This window comes from Podarcis cretensis (genome assembly GCF_951804945.1).
Source record: "Podarcis cretensis genome assembly, chromosome: 2".
NCBI classification, from domain to species: domain Eukaryota; kingdom Metazoa; phylum Chordata; class Lepidosauria; order Squamata; family Lacertidae; genus Podarcis; species Podarcis cretensis.
In genome coordinates this window covers 19,321,005-19,340,077 of record NC_137171.1, presented here as the reverse complement: position 1 = coordinate 19,340,077, position 19,073 = coordinate 19,321,005, and the positions used below count along the sequence as shown (strand labels likewise).

The window sequence follows — 19,073 nt, the reverse complement described above, 5'->3', positions numbered from 1 at the left end:
TGAGAAGGGAGGTTACAGGGAACCAGGCAGAGGGCCTTCTCGGTAGTAGCACCCGCCCTGTGGAATGCACTCCCATTGGATGTCAAGGAGATAAGTAACTATGGAATCTGTAGAAGACATCTTAAGGCAACCCTGTCTGGGGGTGTTTAAAATGTGTAATGTTTTATTACGTTTTTATATATTCTGGAAGCTGCCCAGAGTGGCTGGAGAAACCCAGCCGTATGGGTGGGGTACAAATAATAACATTATTATTATTATTATTATTATTATTATTATTAGCTATGACCATCAATGGTGCTACACATGTAAACAAATGAACAAAAGTATAATTTCATACACAGCTGGGTGTGAGAAAGACCATGGCTCAGTGGTACATCATTCACTTTGCACACAGAGTATTGCAGGCTCAACCCAGGGCAACTCCAGGCAAAGCAAGGATAGGCCAAACTTGGTCTGAAGAAGAAGAGTTTGGGTTTGATATCCCGCTTTATTACTACCCGAAGGAGTCTCAAAGCGGCTAACATTCTCCTTTTCCTTCCTCCCTCACAACAAACACTCTGCGAGGTGAGTGGGGCTGAGAGACTTCAGAGAAGTGTGACTGGCCCAAGGTCACCCAGCAGCTGCATGTGGAGGAGCGGGGAATCGAACCTGGTTCACCAGATTACGAATCTACCACTCTTAACCACTACACCACACTGGCTCTCAGAGAGCTGCTGCCAACCACTATAGGCACTGCTGAACTAGATGGACCAATTGTTTGACTCGGAGTTAGGCAACTTCCTGCTTCCACATGTATGTTCTTGAAGGACCAGATATTTCACAGACAGCCAAACACAGGGCTAATTGGGAGGTTGAAAGCACATAGATTAACTATTTCTATAAATGCATTCCATTTTATTTATTTATTTTATTTTTTGCTGCCATGATCATTTCACCTTGGCTGAACTAGCCTTTTAAATGTCACTCTATTTATTTTTAAAAAATTAATTTTATTAAGTTTTACAGAGAGAAAGACAAAACTTAATATCTTTTCCCTTTTAAAACCAAACCAAGACTTTTATCTAGATACAATAAAAATCCAAAAAGGCGTGAAGAAATAGAGAAAGAAAAAAAAAATAAAGAAAGAGTAGAAAAGAGGTGAAAAGAGAAAAAGAAAAAATTAAGATTCAGAAAATAAAGAACTTCCAATTCATCTGTCTGCTATATAAAAACAATATTCACTTTGTCCAATCCAATATAACACCCCACAAAGCCAGTTTCTATAAGCAAACATTATCTTCAATCCTCAAATCCAGATCTCATTATTAAATTCCACTTTAAAAGAGAGGGAAAAAGAGAAGATGAATGCATGTTGTTCAAATAATACAAGCAGTCAATGTTGAAATAGACAAAAACTCTTAACCTACTTGAAGGAGAAGCACAGGGGGGCGTGGAAGTCTGAGGCTGCCCCCAGCCTTTCATGTTATAAGCATAAACTCGGACATAATAGATTCGGCCCTGTAATGAGAAAATAAAACAGACGACCCCAAGTTTATGAGCATGGGCAAAACGAGCATTCCATAGTCATGCGGCTACCCATTGACAAAGGAGCGAGCCCAGTGACCCAAATACATTTCTTGTAACCTGTTTTATAGCAGGGCTGTGCTGAATGTTCACTAACGTTTGAAACTGGCGCATTCGAGACAGCTGAAGCAACTGCAGGACGTGCGGCTTTGCTTATGGCTGCCTGTGATGATAATACATAAGCCGTAGCGCTGAGGCATCAGCAAGAAAAGCTTGCAGGTTGCCACAACCAAGTAGAAGTGAGAGCAAATGAGTCTGAGGACAGTGAAACCAATAAGATGAAGAAGCAGAATTAAAGGAAGAGAGGGAGGAATACAGTGGTACCTTGGTTCCCGAACACCTCCGTTGTCGAATGTTTTGGTTCTCGAACGCCCCAAACCCGGAAGTAAATGCTTCTGTTTTCGAACGTTTTTCGGAACTTGAACGTGTGACATGGCTTCTGCTGTGTGCAAGAAACTCTTGCAACCAATGGGAAGCCCTCCCTTGGTTTTCGAACGTTTTGGAAACCGAACGGTCTTCAGGAATGGATTATGTTTGAGAACCGAGGTACCGCTGTATATATTGTAAACTGTCTTGTGATCTTTGGAGGAAGGGTGGTATAGAAATTTGAATAATAATAATAATATTAATAAGGAGGGAGGGAAGGAGGGAGGAAGACATTATTGAGAAGAAACAGCAGCTAGAGAAGCCAAATGTTGCCAAATGGCATTGAAACAATGCTAATAATATCATAGCAAGTGTCAAAAATCGACTTTTCTTCTGTTCCTTCACTGTCCACAGTGGAACGTTTCAGAAACAAAGCTTGCCCCCAAACAACCACAAAGGTTACCCCAAAGAAATATGAGGCATAAACTGCTTGAGATCATCACCATCATTATTATAGTAATAGAAAAACGTGTTGGCCGCATGTTTTATCCATGTACTGGCGCTGCATTCTCCATCATTTACAATTGGCTTCACCTTATCTCTTACAATATTGCATACTGTATCTCTGGGACCCTGAGAAGTAGTTTAGATTAGCTAGCACTGGGCGGTGCATGGCCTTTATTATTCTTGTAGGTTGTATACTGGTAAATTGCTGATGATTTGCATCTAAATTGTCTCTCAAGGAACAGCTCCTGAAACAGGTCAAAGGGAGGTCTATGAGATGTGCGTGTTAGGGCTACAACCACAGTCTTCTAGGTCAACAGAGGTACCCTGTTTTTAGATGTTCCACAGAGCTATAAGGAGTTGCCTTCTGCTGAGCCAGGCTAAGGCCCAAACTACACATGACATAACAACCTGGGAATTGGTGCTTTCCTGGGATCTACAGGGCTTTTGATCGCCACTCCTGCCCCAAAACGCCCCATTTCAGCTGCTGCCTCCCACGGACATGAAGCTGGGGGGAAAAAATATTATCTGGGAAATCGTATCAGGCATCTTATGAATGTCTCTACCAAAGCATTTGTTCAAAGCTAACCTTTGCACAAATCAACAACAACAACAAAAACCCAACTGTAAAAAGACACTTTTAAAATCTAAGCTTCAAACCCCAAGATGTTAAATGTTGAATTTAAAAGTCAGTTTAGAAGAACTTAATGTGTCTCCCTCGACTAACACAGGTTTTTCTTTAAATTAAAAAAATGCAAACGATTTTGAGACAGGAGAATGTATCTGAGATTTCCCTCCAGCTGTTAATATTGATGAATTTTAAAAATAAAAAACCCCTGTTACTGATGTCGAAAGTCACATTCAGCTGCTTATGAAGGACCGAAAGTTGAAGGCAAACGAATGTGAAGTGGACATCCTTATATGCCCCCCTCCTGAGACTCTCCATAGGGAGATCATTGTCCATTAGCCACCCACTTTTAATCTCTATAAAAACACCCCTCTCTCCTTTTAAGTTGCTGCAGCCAGCGACTTTTGTTTCCCCAACAAAGCGGTAGGGATGGAACTGTTATTTTAGGCATCAGACATGGAGTCAGGATTGGATCTCTCCAAAGCCTTTGATCTGCCCTAAGATTAGCCCATGATCCATGGCACAGCAGCTTTAATTCCACTCTCTTCAGATCTCCCCCACTAATACAGCGACTCACAAAACAACCTACAGCCAACCGCCCATCCCTTTGTGGTTTTCAGATGCTGGGTACCAGACACAATGCGTTTAATGACTGGCAGCCCTTGCCGGAGGAATGGCGCTCAGCTGTCCTCCTCGAGCAGCTTAAATTCAAAGTGGGCAGTTTTGCTAGTGTTTGGGGAGCAGCGCAATCTAAATTAAGGCCTTGTCATTTACCATGGTGAGGCCGGTGATGGTGCACCTCATAGACTGAAGGTTATCCGTGATGATTTCCCCAGCCAAAGGAGAAAAGTCTTCTGAATAGCTCCATTCCGCTAGGAAACAAAATCAAACAGTGGAAAGGTTAAATAGACATCAATTGTCTGAGAGAGGAACATTCAGCTAATTTACGTCATCTCTCCCTTGTTTGTCTCAGGCCTCTGTATCAATGAAAGTGTTGAAGAAGGTTTTTCGCATGCAAGTTAAGCCAAGCAAACATTTGCACTTTACTCTCGCAAAGAGAAAGGGAATTTTGGCCTGCAAGCAGCTAAGCAAGTACGTGGATCTACTGGCTGCAAATCAGCCAACAATTCAGTGCTTAGGAGGTGACTTTCGGTGGGGTTCACAGTTTGAAGCAACACAAGAGGACAGTTTCATCTGTCTAAAAATAGAATAAAATTATTGAACCACTGAATTCCTCACATACAGACACACAATGAAGGAGAGCGGAGCTGATAATTACTTTGGAAAATCTTTAAGCTTGAAACTTAGGCATTGGGGTTCATCAAAGTTCAATAAAAACATACCCACTCTTTTCACTTTTTCCTACAGATGTTGTTCTTTGTTCTGGGGACAGCAGAGATCAATTTCCCTGCTTTTGCTGGGTGAAATAACTAGAAAGCCTTTAAAATGCAATGTGTGTGTGTGAGTCCTTTGCCCCTGTTTGCAATGCCTCTTGAGATCACTGAAATCACATACCCATTCACCAGAAGAACCATTTTGAATCAGAAATTCTGCAAACACCCAAAACCTGAGATTGTTTCAAAACTGAGCTGCGTGCATTTTTGAAGAATACTATTAAATTAAATCAGGTGCTGGTTATAGCTTACCGAGCTGAAGACAGCAAATTCAGAAGAAGTAATCTTAATGAATAAAGGAGGCTGCAGATCTAAGACCACTTTATCTATAGTAAGAAGGCAGAGCAGTCCTAAACCCTTGATATGTTAGCCAGAGCACACATCTAGCCACCATGCTGTTGCTTTTAAACGAGAAGACAGAGTGGACAATAGCAAGTCTACCCACCTCCATTATATACAAAGGAAATAATACAGAGCCTCACAGTTTGCAGGGCTGTTACAGCAATAATAAAATGTCACACTTTGATGATTGATGACAATAGGACCTAACTACCATATTTTTCAGTCTATAAGATGCCCCCATGTATAAGACGAGCCCTATTTTTTGAGCCCAAAATTAAGAAATAAATATTTTAAACATTTCGTGTATAAGACGACCCCCAATTTTAAACTTAAAAAAATTGGGGGGGAAACATAGTCTTATACGTGGAAAACTACGGTATTTTGCAAGGATGGACACCATAGCAAAAAACTAACTTACGGGCAGCTTCCCTGTATCAAAATAAGGCCCAATTGCTACAGATATGAAAGGAAGGAAGGAAGGAAGGAAGGAAGGAAGGAAGGAAGGAAGGAAGGGCCATTTCTGTAGTGGCTCCCTGTTCGTTGAATGCTCTCCCCAGGGAGCTTCTCCCGGCTCCTTCATTATACACTTTAACATTCCTCTTTAATCAAGCCTTGGGCTGATTAACATCCAATGCCCTTTTAAAATGTGTTGGGGAAGGGAGATTATTGAGCTGTTCTTGTTCTTATTTTTATTACGTATTTTGTGATTTTATCTTGTGAACTGCCCGGAGACCTGCAGGTATAGTGCAGTATACAAATTTCATCATCATCATCATCCCTGATTACTGGCTGTGAGAACTAGGGATGATGCGAGATAGAGTCCGACAACATCTGGGAGAGAAGAAGAGGAGGAGGAGTTTGGATTTGATATCCCGCCTTTCACTCCCCTTAAGCAGTCTCCAAGCGGCTAACAATCTCCTTTCCCTTCCTCCCTCACAACAAACACTCTGTGAGGTGAGTGGGGCTGAGAGTTCAAAGAAGTGTGACTGGCCCAAGGTCACCCAGCAGTTACATGTGGAGACGCGAACCCGGTTTACCAGATTACGAGTCCACTGCTCTTAACCACTACACCATTCTGGCATAACAACAACAACAACAACAACAACAACAACAACAACAACAACAACAATAGGTTTCCCCAGCTACTCCAGGTGGTTCCCAACAGCATATTAAAAACATGATAAAACATCAGACATTAAAAACTTCCCTAAACAGGGCTGCCTTCAGATGTCTTCTAAAACTCAAATAGTTGTTTATTTCATTGACATCTGATGGGAGGGCATTCCACAGGGCGGGCGCCATGACCAAGAAGGCCCTCTGCCTGGTTCCCTGTAACCTCATGTCTCACAGTGAGGGAGCTGGACCTCAGTGTCTGGGCTGAATGATGGGGGTGGAGACACTCCTTCAGGTATACTGGGCCGAGGCCATTTAGGGCTTTAAAGGTCAGCACCAACACTTTGAATTGTGCTCAGAAATGTACTGGGAGCCAATGCAAATCTTTCAGGACCGGTGTTATGTTGTCTCGGCGACCACTCCCAGTCACCAGTCTAGCCAACCTTCTCATAAAAACCTGTCACAGAACGTGGCTTGGTGGGCTTCTTTTAGCTATGTGACCAAGGGCAGCAGATACCCAATCACATACAAGTGTCTGCCTTGAGCCAAAAGTGACACATGTATTTTGCATTATGGTTTTTCACAGGGCTCCAGACATGGGTTCAACTTCTGAGACTGTACACAGCCTTTCAAACATAATGTGAGAAGCAGCGCTCAACGAAACATTAACTTTTGTCCATTAACCTTGAGCTCCCTGAAGCTCTAACAACACAAACACCTCAGACTTTATTGAGAGCCACAGAACTATCTCCAGCCGCAGCAATGAAAATTTAGAGGCTGTTAAGAGAACATCTTGTATGGGGGTTCTCGCACTGGCGCATAGTAGCCTTTCATTACAGAGTGCCTGTAAGTGTCATTATATTTGATGGCCTGTCACATTTTCCATTGTAAACTACAATTTTCTGGGCTTTATAACTTTTGCTGCATTAAATCATTTCGAACTAAAGCTGGGTATACAAGCTGCCAAAACAGACAAGTTCCATTACTAGGCCGGCATAAAATGGGAGAAGACCGTCCTAGGTTGTTTAATGTCAAACCAAAAGGAATGTGCAGTCTTGTCAGAAGACCCGTTCTGGGGGAAGAGAATAATGGGCTTTAATCTGGGGCCATTCTTTGTCGTCATGTACAGTGAAACCATATGGCGCAGTGCGGAGGGATTTACTGTTGGGAATCAAAGGGAGCTGACAATAGTAGGATCATCAAGAATCAGTGCTAGCTATAGTGAGTTCTAGTCAACTTTCTAAATCAAGATGTTGGGAAGGAAGGGGGGAAAGGGAGGAGGGTTCCCTAAAATTGTTTTCATATCGCATTTGGAGGAAGAAGAAAAAGGATGACTCTGGAATCCCACAAAGTCTTCCAAACCTTGTTGTTGTTGTTGTTGAGTCGTTTAGTCATGTCCAACTCTTCGTGATCCCATGGACCAGAGCACGCCAGGCACTCCTGTCTTCCACTGCCTCCCGCAGTTTGGTCAAACTCGTGTTGGTAGCTTCAAGAACACTGTCCAACCATCTCGTCCTCTGTTGTCCCCTTCTCCCAACATCAGGGTCTTTTCCAGGGAGTCTTCTCTTCTCATGAGGTGGCCAAAGTATTGGAGCCTCAGCTTTACGATCTGTCCTTCCAGTGAGCACTCAGGGCTGATTTCCTCAAGAATGGATAGGTTTGATCTTCTTGCAGTCCATGGGATTCTCAAGAGTCTCCTCCAGCACCATAATTCAAAAGCATCAATTCTTCGGCGACCAGCCTTCTTTATGGTCCAGCTTTCACTTCCATACATCACTACTGGGAAAACCATAGCTTTAACTATACAGACCTTTGTTGGCAAGGTGATGACTCTGCTTTTTAAGATGCTGTCTAGGTTTGTCAGCGCTTTTCTCCCAAGAAGCAGGTGTCTTTAATTTCGTGACTGCTGCCACCATCTGCAGTGTTCATGGAGCCCAATAAAGTAAAATCTCTCACTGCCTCCATTTCTTCCCCTTCTATTTGCCAGGAGGTGATGGGACCAGTGGCCATGATCTTAATTTCAAACCTAGGGTTGCCTTATTTCAAGGAATGAAAATCCAGACACAGAAGTTGTTGGGCTCTGTTTTACAACATCTCCCCCCCCCCCCCAGGAAGTTTTTTACCTATTTCTTAGGGAAATTGCAAAAACAAAAACAAAACTCACTTCCAATATGGGCTGCCCGCATGTTTGGGTTTTCCTGGACATTTTGGACGCTTTTCAAAAATTCCACCCGGATGCCATTTTCGAAGGACGAATCCTGGCTACATCCAGGAAATTCCAGATGTATGGAAGCCCTATCCAAACCCATCATGAGGTAGAGGTCATCAAAAAAGACAAAGAGCCTATATCAAGGGACCTAAACTATCAAAAGTGATACGGCAGTGGCTTAAATAGCACGTCAGTCACAGCCAGAAAATCACCAATGAGTGAAATGCTCCAGCGTCCAGCAATTGTTTTAAAGGAAAAGGAAGTCTGTTTGAAAGGAGATGTCTCTATTCATTCTGCCTTTAATTGGCCTCCCATGTCTCATGAAACGCTCAGACATTGCTGTATCCCAGATATTATTCTTCCATATATTCAGGGGTATTTCAGTCTGGTTCGTCCATTGGTGAGCTATCACTAATCTTGCTGCAGTCAGTGAAACGCTGGTGAATTTTCATGAGAACATTTAACAAAATATATCCGCAAACTGATGAGGAATAGTGAAGAACTGGACTTGACTGGGAAAATGAGAAACTGAGAGAAACTGAAAATGACATCTTCACCCGTCCCCACACACAAAGTAATGTTTGGGTGGAATTTCACATGAAACAAAGTGCTCTTATGCTTACATTGGTAAAGGTAAAGGGACCCTTGACCATTAGGTCCAGTCATGACCGACTCTGGGGTTGTGGCACTCATTTCGCTTTATTGGCCAAGGGAGCCAGCTTCCGTGTCATGTGGCCAGCATGACTAAGCCGCTTCTGGCGAAACAGAGCAGAGCACGAAAACACCGTTTACCTTCCCACTGGAGCGGTACCTATTTATCTACTTGCACTGGTGTGCTTTCAAACTGCTAGGTTGGCAGGAGCAGGGACCGAGAAACGGGAGCTCACCCCATCACAGGGATTCGAACCGCCAACCTTCTGATCGGAAAGTCCTAGGCTCTGTGGTTTAACCCACAGCGCCACCTGTGTCCCTATGCTTACATTGACCCCAGCGTAAATTGGCTTCTAATCCTGGTTTAAAAGATGAGAAAACGAGTGTAAAGGGTGATCATCTACCACCTATAAAGGATTTTGAATGTTCACTCTTTTAAACTGGCGTATAACGAAAGGGCTCAATGGCCATCTTCCACCTCTTTAGTATTTTATTTTCCTTCTATCAGAATGTGGCATATATCTGAAAACAGTTCCCTGGACCTTGTCAAATTTGCAGAGATTCAGCCCTTAAACACTGCGAGTAGCTTTTTAATGCACTGAGCAGCGTTATCAAACATGACAAATTGCCTGAACTGAATGCCCTAGAAACATTTAAAATGCAGGTGTAGATGTTTGGGCAAAACAGGTCATGTAGTATTATATTTTTAAAGGCAGCAGCAGGGGCGAAATATTGTACAATACTCTTAGATAATATTTGCTTTTCTCCTGGTAATAGCTTTCCTTACCCATCAGCTGGAAGGGGAAAAAAGATGAATCCTGATTCCCCATGGAAATGCAACACATTTTCAGTAATGCACGGAAGAACCAGGATGTACTTACCAATAATGTTCAAGAATTTCAAAACAGTGTGAAATACTTCCAACAGGCTGGGTATTATTATCATTTCTGTGTCACTACTGCAGATACTACTGCAGATAAATTCCACTACTTTATCCTGCCTTTAAAGGGTCTCCTTCTTTTAGAGATAACATTTTATATATATATATATATTGTGATTGTGAAGCTGAGGCTCCAGTACTTTGGCCACCTCATGAGAAGAGAAGACTCCCTGGAGAAGACCCTGATGTTGGGAAAGATGGAGGGCACAAGGAGAAGGGGGCGACAGAGGACGAGATGGTTGGATAGTGTTTTCGAGGTTACCAGCATGAGTCTGACCAAGCTGCGGGGGGCAGTGGAGGACAGGAGTGCCTGGCGTTCTCTGGTCCATGGGGTCACGAAGAGTCGGACACGACTAAACGACTAAACAACAACAACAATATATATATATCTCAAGTTTATACGTTTCACAATCATTTTGACATTTCAAAGCTTGACTTCCTTCCCCCTCTTTCTGTGGTTCCTTAAGTTTTTTTTTTAATATCTTCTGCATATCCAAATTAACTTAATTTGCTCATTTATTCATTGTCTTTAAATATATACTGCAGGTTCCTGCTGATTATTACAATAATCCTGCCAATGTTATTACATGTTAACAATTTATCTGTAAATATTCAATAAACCATTTCCATTCTTTTATAAAAGATTTGTTATCTTGATTCCTTAGTCTTCCGGTAAGCATTGCTATTTCTGCATATTCCATAAATTTTTGTATCCATTCTTCCTTTGCTGGGACTTCTCTTTTAGAGATAACATTGCCTGAATAAGGGGGCAGAAGGAGGAACAGAACTTTTCCTTGTATGCAAGAATGGACAAAGGGCTCTCAATACATTGGGGGGTGAAAAGTAAAATTTCACCTGTGGAATGTTCTTCATTATGAAGCATATGGAGACAAGCTCCCTATTGACTTCAGAAATTGGGATGATAGAGGCATTTTATTTTATTTTGGTCATGCTGTAATACCATCATCACCTAATAGACTTTTAAACTGTAAACAACAGTGGGCCAATTGCGTCTCTTTCAGGTGTGTGCAAACCCCCCCAGTAGAAATCTCATTAGTCTTTTCAAATTTATTTTGCCCATCCTTGAAATTCCTCAGATGTTTGGCCTGAAAGGAACTCACTATCCATTTCACTTTAAGGTGCAATCTGGTAGCAGCCATCCCCTGAAACATTCTGTCCGCCTGACCAAACTCTTCACCCTCCTTTGTGATTTCTCAGATGTGTTTCCTGAGGAGAAACACCCACATCCACTTCAGATTTCACTTTGGGTGAAATTTCTGTGGGCAAAAACGTATGGCCAGCGCAACTTTCTGAACCCATCTCTCAATCTGGGATTCAATCAAGACGAGCCTGCTTTTATAGCCTAACGTTAATTCTATGAGGCTGCTGAATTTCTCCTGAGAAATTTCATTATTGACATGAATTCAGGTGAGCTGTTCTTCTGACGTGTATTGCCATCTGGTCATGCACATACTGTCTCAGTAAATGGGCCCACAGAGGCCAGCTTGGCAACCCTTGTGCGTATTATCTTCCAGTAAATGTGGTCCATAAAAAGGACCTTCTGTCACCTCCCACCCTCAGGCAAATTGTCACAGCAAGTGGAAGTCTAGCTATATGCATCAAAGTAGTAGCCCAGATATGAGCGACTTATGAAACAATTTCACATTTCACCATACTTTCTCCAGAGTTATAATATTGCACAGAGAGAGGGATGGAGTGACTATATATATATATATTCTGGACAAACTACATTTAGGACTTATGCTTAGGACTATTTTCTTTTCTTCCCTAACTAAATCTTTAAATTCTTGTTAAAACACTTCTAGATGGTGCTTAGGGATCAAAGAAATTCTCTCCTCAGCATGGGGCCTCTTAAGCTGTGAAATCTTACTTTCCCTGACAAAAGCACTGGCTTTGAGGTGAAAGATGGAAATCAGAGGCCTCAGAGGCTGAGGGATAAGAGCTCAGGGAGGCTAAAACAAACATAAACACCGACTCAGGCCTTTTTAATGTGACTTACTGTTATATAATGACATCAAGAAGCAGTTTTACCCGAGAGACAGAGTCAGCCTCGTCCAACATTTTCTACCTGAGTGGCAGCTGCTCCCCAGCACCTCAGATCTGAGCATAGCTGTCAGCTTTTCCCTTTTCTTGTGAGGAATCCTATTTGGAATAAGGGAATTTCCCTTAAAAAAAGGGAAAACATTGACAGCTATGGATCTGACGTATGAAGAACCATTTGGTCCATCTATTGTATGGAATGCAATGCGTAGGCAGTTGGATAATACCACCCAAAATGACAGAAGATGAAAGAATCCCTCAAAACTCTGTTTCTTTTTGAATGTGTCAGGTGCTTTGCCTGAGGAGGAACTTTCATATTCACTCTGAATTTTGCTTTGGGAAATCTATCGACACAGATTGGCTTGTTTTGCTTTAGGGTTAAGTTTTGGCGGCCGCTCCGAATACAGGCTATGAGAAATGGAAGCATTAAATGGCCCCCTCTCTGTTTGAACTAGGGCTCCTCACACATGCTTCTGAGCTGTTCTATTTTCTAGAAAAAGCAAAATGACCACAAACAGCTCCATTGTTCTCTTATAATGGCAATGGTGCCCACCTGAGAGGTGCAGGAAGTGAGTTTCAGTGAATTCCGGCTGAAAAAAATCCCTGCTTTTAAACAACCTAGAAGATCAGGCTAGGGGTTAAAATATAGTGTTCTTGTAAGTTTAGGGAGGTGGGACGTGGGTGGCGCTGTGGGTTAAACCACAGAGCCTAGGGCTTGCCGATCAGAAGGTCGGCAGTTCGAATCCCCGCAACGGGGTGAGCTCCCGGTTGCTCGGTCCCTGCTCCTGCCAACCTAGCAGTTCGAAAGCACATCAAAGTGCAAGTAGATAAATAGGTATGGCTCCAGTGGGAAGGTAAACGGCGTTTCTGGGTGCTGCTCTGGTTCGCCAGAAGTGGCTTAGTCATGATGGCCACATGAACTGGAAGCTGTACGCCGGCTCCCTCAGCCAATAAAGCAAGATGAGCGCCGCGACCCCAGAGTCATCTGCGACTGGACCTAATAGTCAGGGGTCCCTTTACCTTTACCTTAAGTTTAGGGAAGCAATCTCAAGAGTACTATCTCCCTTTTGAAGTCATGTCAGGCAGATCCACCTACGGTAGGCATAGGCAGACTCTGCCCTCCAGATGTTTTGGGACTACAACTTCCATCATCCCTAGCTAACAGGACCAGTGGTCAGGGATGATGGAAGTTGTAGTCCCAAAACATCTGGAGGGCCAGGTTTGCCAATTAAAAACCCCACTTCCGATATGGACTTCCAACAAAACACTAAAATACAATAACCTATTAAACATTAAAAGCTTCCCTAAACAGGGCTGCCTTTAGATGTCTTCTTTAAAGTTTGGTAGTTATTATTCTCTTTGACATCTGGTGGGAGGGTGTTCCACAGGGCGGGCGCCACTACCGAGAAGGCCCTCTGCCTGGTTCCCTGTAACTTGGCTTCTCGCAGCGAGGGAACCACCAGAAGGCCCTTGGGGCTGGACCTCTGTGTCTGGGCAGAAAAATGGGGGTGGAGACGCTCCTTCAGGTATACTGGACCGAGGCCATTTAGGGCTTTAAAGGTCAGCACCAACACTTTGAATTGTGCTCAGAAACATACTGGGAGCCAGTGTGGGTCTTTCAAGACCAGTGTTATATGGTCTCGGCTGCTGATCCCAGTCACACCTTCTGCCACATTCTGGATTAGTTGTAGTTTCTGGGTCACCTTCAAAGGTAGCCCCACATAGAGCGCATTGCAGTAGTCCAAGCGAGAGATAACTATGCCTGATCTGCAGTTTAGAGCAGTTTAGAGCAACTCTTTTGTAACCGCTAGCTACTGGACATGGCTGATGGAATTGGAGTTGAACAGCACTTGGTGATCTACAGGTGTCTGCCACTCCTGGCTGAGAAAATGAAAAGAAAAGCATTGCTATCTCCTTTGCAAGCTGCACACAACTTTAAGAGAATGCAGGATGCCAAACAGGTTTCACATCATATCAGGCAATGATGGATCCAAATGCTGGCCTCCACAGAACAGCCACAAATCACAAAGCAATCAGACGGTCAAGGAAAGAGCAGCTTCCCATTTTGCTGTTGAAAAGGATAAAGTCAGTTTCAACACATAGGCCTACTTGTTGAAGTATGCTTTTTAATGACAACTGATAATGAAGAGCAAGGGAACATTCATAGACTTGAAAGCTGGGGATTCTGAAAAAAACACTTACATGACTAAGTAGAGCAAAGTGGCACTGAAAAATGATTTGCAGTTCATTTGATGCTTTAAAAAATTCTACAGTATAGTGGCCAATTCCATAGGTTGGGGTTCCATGGGGTGGGGGTATATGAAAATGCTTAATGAATATTACCCATGCATCCCAGAACCAAGGCCGTCTAATATTATCACATTGTTTTCAGTCTTGAGTACCACGTTTGCATGAGGTATGGGGAGGCTGAGTTTAATCACCAGGGTTGTGCCTAGACACAAGACTTTTCAGTACAAAAATATGGTGCCTGTCATTATGGATAAATAGAGAAATCTGAACAAGACTAGTGCCTCCAGCAGAGCACTTTGAACTATAAAAGTAAAGTAGCAAAAGGAATAATAATAATAATAATAATAATAATAATAATAATAATACAGTGGTGCCTCGCAAGACGAAATTAATCCGTTCCGTGAGGCTCTTCGTATAGCAGTTTTTTCGTCTTGCGAAGCAAGCCCATTGACAGCTTAGCGGATTAGTGCTATTAGCGGTTTAGCAGCTTTTAGCGGATCAACTGATAAGCGGCTTATCAGCGGATCAGCTGATAAGCGGCTTAGGGCTTAGGAAAAGGGGGGGGAGGGGAAAAACCCCGCAGGAACTCGCAAGACATTTTCGTCTTGCGAAGCAAGCCCATAGGGAAATTCGTTTTGCGAAGTGCCTCCAAAATGGAAAACCCTTTCGTCTAGCGGGTTTTCCATCTTCCGAGGCGTTCGTCTTGCGGGGCACCACTGTAATAATATATTTATACCCCACCAATTTGACTAGGTTTCCCCAACCACTCTGGGCAGCTCCCAACAGATTAAAAACTGAATAAAATATCAAATATTAAAAGCTTCCCTAAACAGGGCTGTGGGGTGGGTGCTTAACCCTTCTCCTGCCACCCTGTTTTACTCCCCAAACCAGAAAAATGATGATGCCTTTGACCAAACGCAGCAATGTAGCTAAAACCTTACCAAAATTACACATTTTGCCCCTGCCATCTGCTTTCGCTCCTGCAGTACTCTAGACCTATGCAGGTCTAAAGCAACAATGGGGTAAAAAACAGCTAGGCAAAAGAAAGTTTTTGGGAAAAACGACTGGCAAGGGAAGGATTAAGTATTGCCATCCATCCCACGCCTCCTCTGTCACAAAACACTGGAGTGTGCTGTCCCAAGGGAAAATGGGTCAGAGAGTCCTCATTACTTGCCCCTAAGGCACAGTACCTATTAAACATACAGATGATATGTGCTTTAATAATAACACAAACCATGCCAAAAGACAAGGTTTGTGGGAAGGGGTGCACTTTGCTCGTCCAGTGCCACTGGGACAAACCTATCAATTTCAGTTTCTCTACGTTTCTCATATTTTTGGAATCCAACAGTTTGGTCCTCCACATTTACACATCAGATTGCATTTTTTTTAAAAAGCTGCATGAAAATTGCACTGTATTGCAAATTTCTCCAAACATTGTTTGTATATAATAGTGCCTACTTTTTGCAAAGCAATTTCCTCTAATACAATGTATTTCTGTCTGTTATTTTCATGAATATGTGATTTTTTAAGGCACATTTCACGTGTGTGTGTGTGTGTGTGTGTGTGTGTGTGTTTCTCTGTGTGTACAACGCATTCCTTGGTTTGCAAATTATATTGCAAAATTCACAGAAGTGCAACTTCTGAAGGATGGCTGTGTTTTGGTTTGCATATTGTTTCAGAACGTGCAAACTAGGTAAGTTCACTTTTAAGTGTGGACTGAATCAATTTTTCACCCCCATCCCGAGTCATATGCTGCGCTTTTATTATAAGCAATAAAGTTAACCAATCTGAAAGCAAATCCTAATTTCATAAGGGAAGCCATAAGTAGCTTATTTTTGCTATTGGTTTTACACTTACTTTTCTTTTCTTTTTTGTAGCAATAAAGTGTGGCATTGAATATGATTCATAGGAACTGTGATCATAAACACTTTAACTTGAAAGAATAGTTGCTTCTGAGTACTTGACTATTTCGCATGTTGGAGCATGCCAAACCCATGCCTCATCTTTTCCCTTCTTCTGAGAAACTTTAATTTGAGGTTTGTTGGATGGAAGACTGAAAGTAGACCTGGGCTTGAAAACATCTAACTCCTCATGTGAGGAACTGCATCCTTCTGGATGTTGTTTGAGCAAACTTCTCATTGGCCATGCAGGTTGAGGATGATGGAAATCGGAACAACCTTTGGAGGATACCAGATCTTAACAATCAGCTAATTTGCTTTCTCTCCCCTCTAAAAAGTTGTGGTTGTTTCTTTCCAATTTCCTGGGAGTGGCCCAAATGATAGAAATTGTTCTAAATTCTTAATTTCTAGATCTGAACAAACGCGTTGAGAAAAATCAACTATTCCCCATTTTAATGGTTGATTAGATCTGTTACCGGGACGCGGATGGTGCTGTGGGTTAAACCACAGAGCCTAGGACTTGCCAATCAGAAGGTTGGCGGTTCGAATCCCCACAACGGGGTGAGCTCCCATTGCTCGGTCCCTGCCCCTGCCAACCTAGCAGTTCGAAAGCACATCAAAGTGCAAGTAGATAAATAGGTACCGCCCTGGCGGGAAGGTAAATGATGTTTCTGTGCTCTGCTCTGGTTCACCAGAAGTGATTTAGTCATGCTGGCCACATGACCCGGAAGCTGTACGCCGGCTCCCTCAGCCAATAAAGCGAGATGAGTGCCGCAACCTCAGAGTCAGCCACGACTGGACCTAATGGTCAGGGGTCCCTTTACCCGTTACCTTTTAGATCTGCTACCTTTCCCTTGACTAGACTCTGTGACTGTGAATCAGCTGGATAGTTAGCTCATGACATACTCAGACCACCATACTAAAGTGTTGATTTTGTTTTATTTTTTAAAAGCACTAATATGGGTTGTTTTTCTATAAATGTTAATATGTGATAGCAAAGCATTCTGTGTATCTTTGTTTTCCCCAACCTTTATATTGTTTCCAAATGTTTCCTTTGTTCAGGGGCTAATATATATCCCTTTCTTGCTCTTGTTTGAGTAAAAATGATTAAAGCCAGGCTGTTAGTTTAAAATGTGTGTTGTTGTTGTTGTTGTTAATTTGATTTATATCCCGTCCTTCATCAAAATATCTCAGGGCAGTGTACAACATTAGAAACACATTACAAAACTTCAATGGTAAAAACAAAATTAAAACATAGTAAAAAGCATACTGATGGGCAGCCCAATAGTAAAATAATCATAATAAAAACAGTCCATTCTTCAGGATAGGGCTGGTTCTCATGCAATCACACTATGCAATCACACTATCCCTCAGTGATGTCTCACACCAGAGTGGCTGGGCAACCCAGTTAGATGTGTGGGATAAAGTAATAAATTATTATTATTATTATTATTATTTTATCACACGTTTTTAACGTGTGATATTTTATTGTATTTTTGCTTTCTATGGAAGCCGCCCAGAGTGGCTGGGGAGGCCCAGCCAGATGGGCGGGGTATAAATAATAAATAATTATTATTATTATTATTATTATTATTATTATTATTATTATTATTCATTGCATATTTACAATGCTACTAACAAGAGCAATCCTATTAACTTCCTGGCCTCTTAAATTTGGAAGTCATGTCCCTACCAGAGAAGAATGGCAGATTAAGTTGATGGACTATGCCAAAATGGCTAAAATGACCAGGAGAATCAAAAATCAGAAAGACCAAAATCTTAATAAAGAATGGGGAAAATTTATAACTTATCTTCAAGAGCATTGTAAACAGTTAAGATTGTTAGTAGCATTGGAATATCACTTGTAGTTGAATAGTGGATTTTGGATATAATGGAGATGTAAAAGATTTGGATCATCATAAAAGATGCAGGAGGAAATGATTAATAATAGGACCCACAAAGGGGAGGATGGAAGTCCAGGAGATTCCTTGGAATCTTGTTTTTTATGATCTATGTTCAATATATGACTGTTAAATTTTAATCTGAAAAACCAAATAAATAACTTTCAAAAATAAAAAGTCCTTCTCGGACTGAGTGCTCGGTCACATGGAATGGAAAGCCAGGAAGGGACCTGGGTGTCCCATTTGCAACCTGCCCAGCCCTCCTGAGGGACGCAGGTGGCACTGTGGGTTAAACCAGAGAGCCTAGGGCTTGCCGATCAGAAAGTTGGCGGTTCGAATCCCCGCAACGGGGTGAGCTCCCGTTGCTCGGTCCCTGCTCCTGCCAACCTAGCAGTTCGAAAGCAAGTGCAAGTAGATAAATAGGTACCGCTCTGGCGGGAAGGTAAACAGCATTTCCATGCGCTGCTCTGGTTCGCCAGAAGCAGCTTAGTCATGCTGGCCAAATGACACGGAAGCTGTATGCCGGCTCCCTCGGCCTATAGATTGAGATGAGCGCCGCAACCCCAGAGTCGGCCACGAATGGACCTAATGGTCAGGGGTCCCTTTACCTTTTACCAGCCCTCCTAATCAAACCTTACTTTGTCCTCAGGCAATTCTCTCAATGATCTTACTCAACATTTGACACCGTACCATATTGTTAACCTGGCTTGATTTGTGAGATGGTTGCTGTAAACAGGCCATCTTAATCAGACAGGTCGCATCAACGCAAAGCCATGAGAGCAACCCAAAGTCAGTACCTTTATATTTGGTCACCACTGCTGAGTTCATGCTATGAGGTTCTTGGAAAGTGACAGTGAGTGATGTGCTGCTTGTCACCATGAGGCAGACGTTGGTCGGTGCCTCGGGGGCTCCTGGGAGCAAAGAGAAAACATCGTGTTACAGGCGGAACAAATACTTTTCAAACAGTGCTCATCAAAGAAACGTCCCCAAACCATACAAAAAACTGGTGAGCTTTCATATGGTGTTGCTTTGAACACTACTAGGCAGTCTATTCTAATGAGATCAGATGGACGCTATTTGTTTGTTTGGTTGCCTTCATCTCTTTTGGATAATGCTAGCACCCCAGAAATCAAACGTTTCCTCAATATATGTAAATAAGAAACACACAGATGCTTGCCGAGATCAGTACTAGGACAGATAAGGAACCAAATAATGCGTTAAATTTTGTTACTTATTTTTGATCTGCATTTCAA

General features: G+C 42.5%; 1 protein-coding gene across 4 annotated transcripts in view; it reads right to left on the bottom strand.

The window, feature by feature from the left end:
• The window catches only part of ANKFN1 (ankyrin repeat and fibronectin type III domain containing 1), a 218,257-nt gene that overhangs the window by 78,188 nt on the left and 120,996 nt on the right, over nt 1-19,073 (bottom strand). For all 4 annotated transcript variants that reach the window (XM_079965373.1, XM_079965372.1, XM_079965375.1 and 1 more), the window contains 3 exons: nt 18,618-18,731; nt 3,836-3,933; nt 1,407-1,497 (listed from right to left, as the gene is read on the bottom strand). In XM_079965373.1, coding sequence (XP_079821499.1) covers nt 1,407-1,497; nt 3,836-3,933; nt 18,618-18,731 — 303 coding nt within the window. The remainder of the gene's footprint in view (nt 1-1,406; nt 1,498-3,835; nt 3,934-18,617; nt 18,732-19,073) is intronic.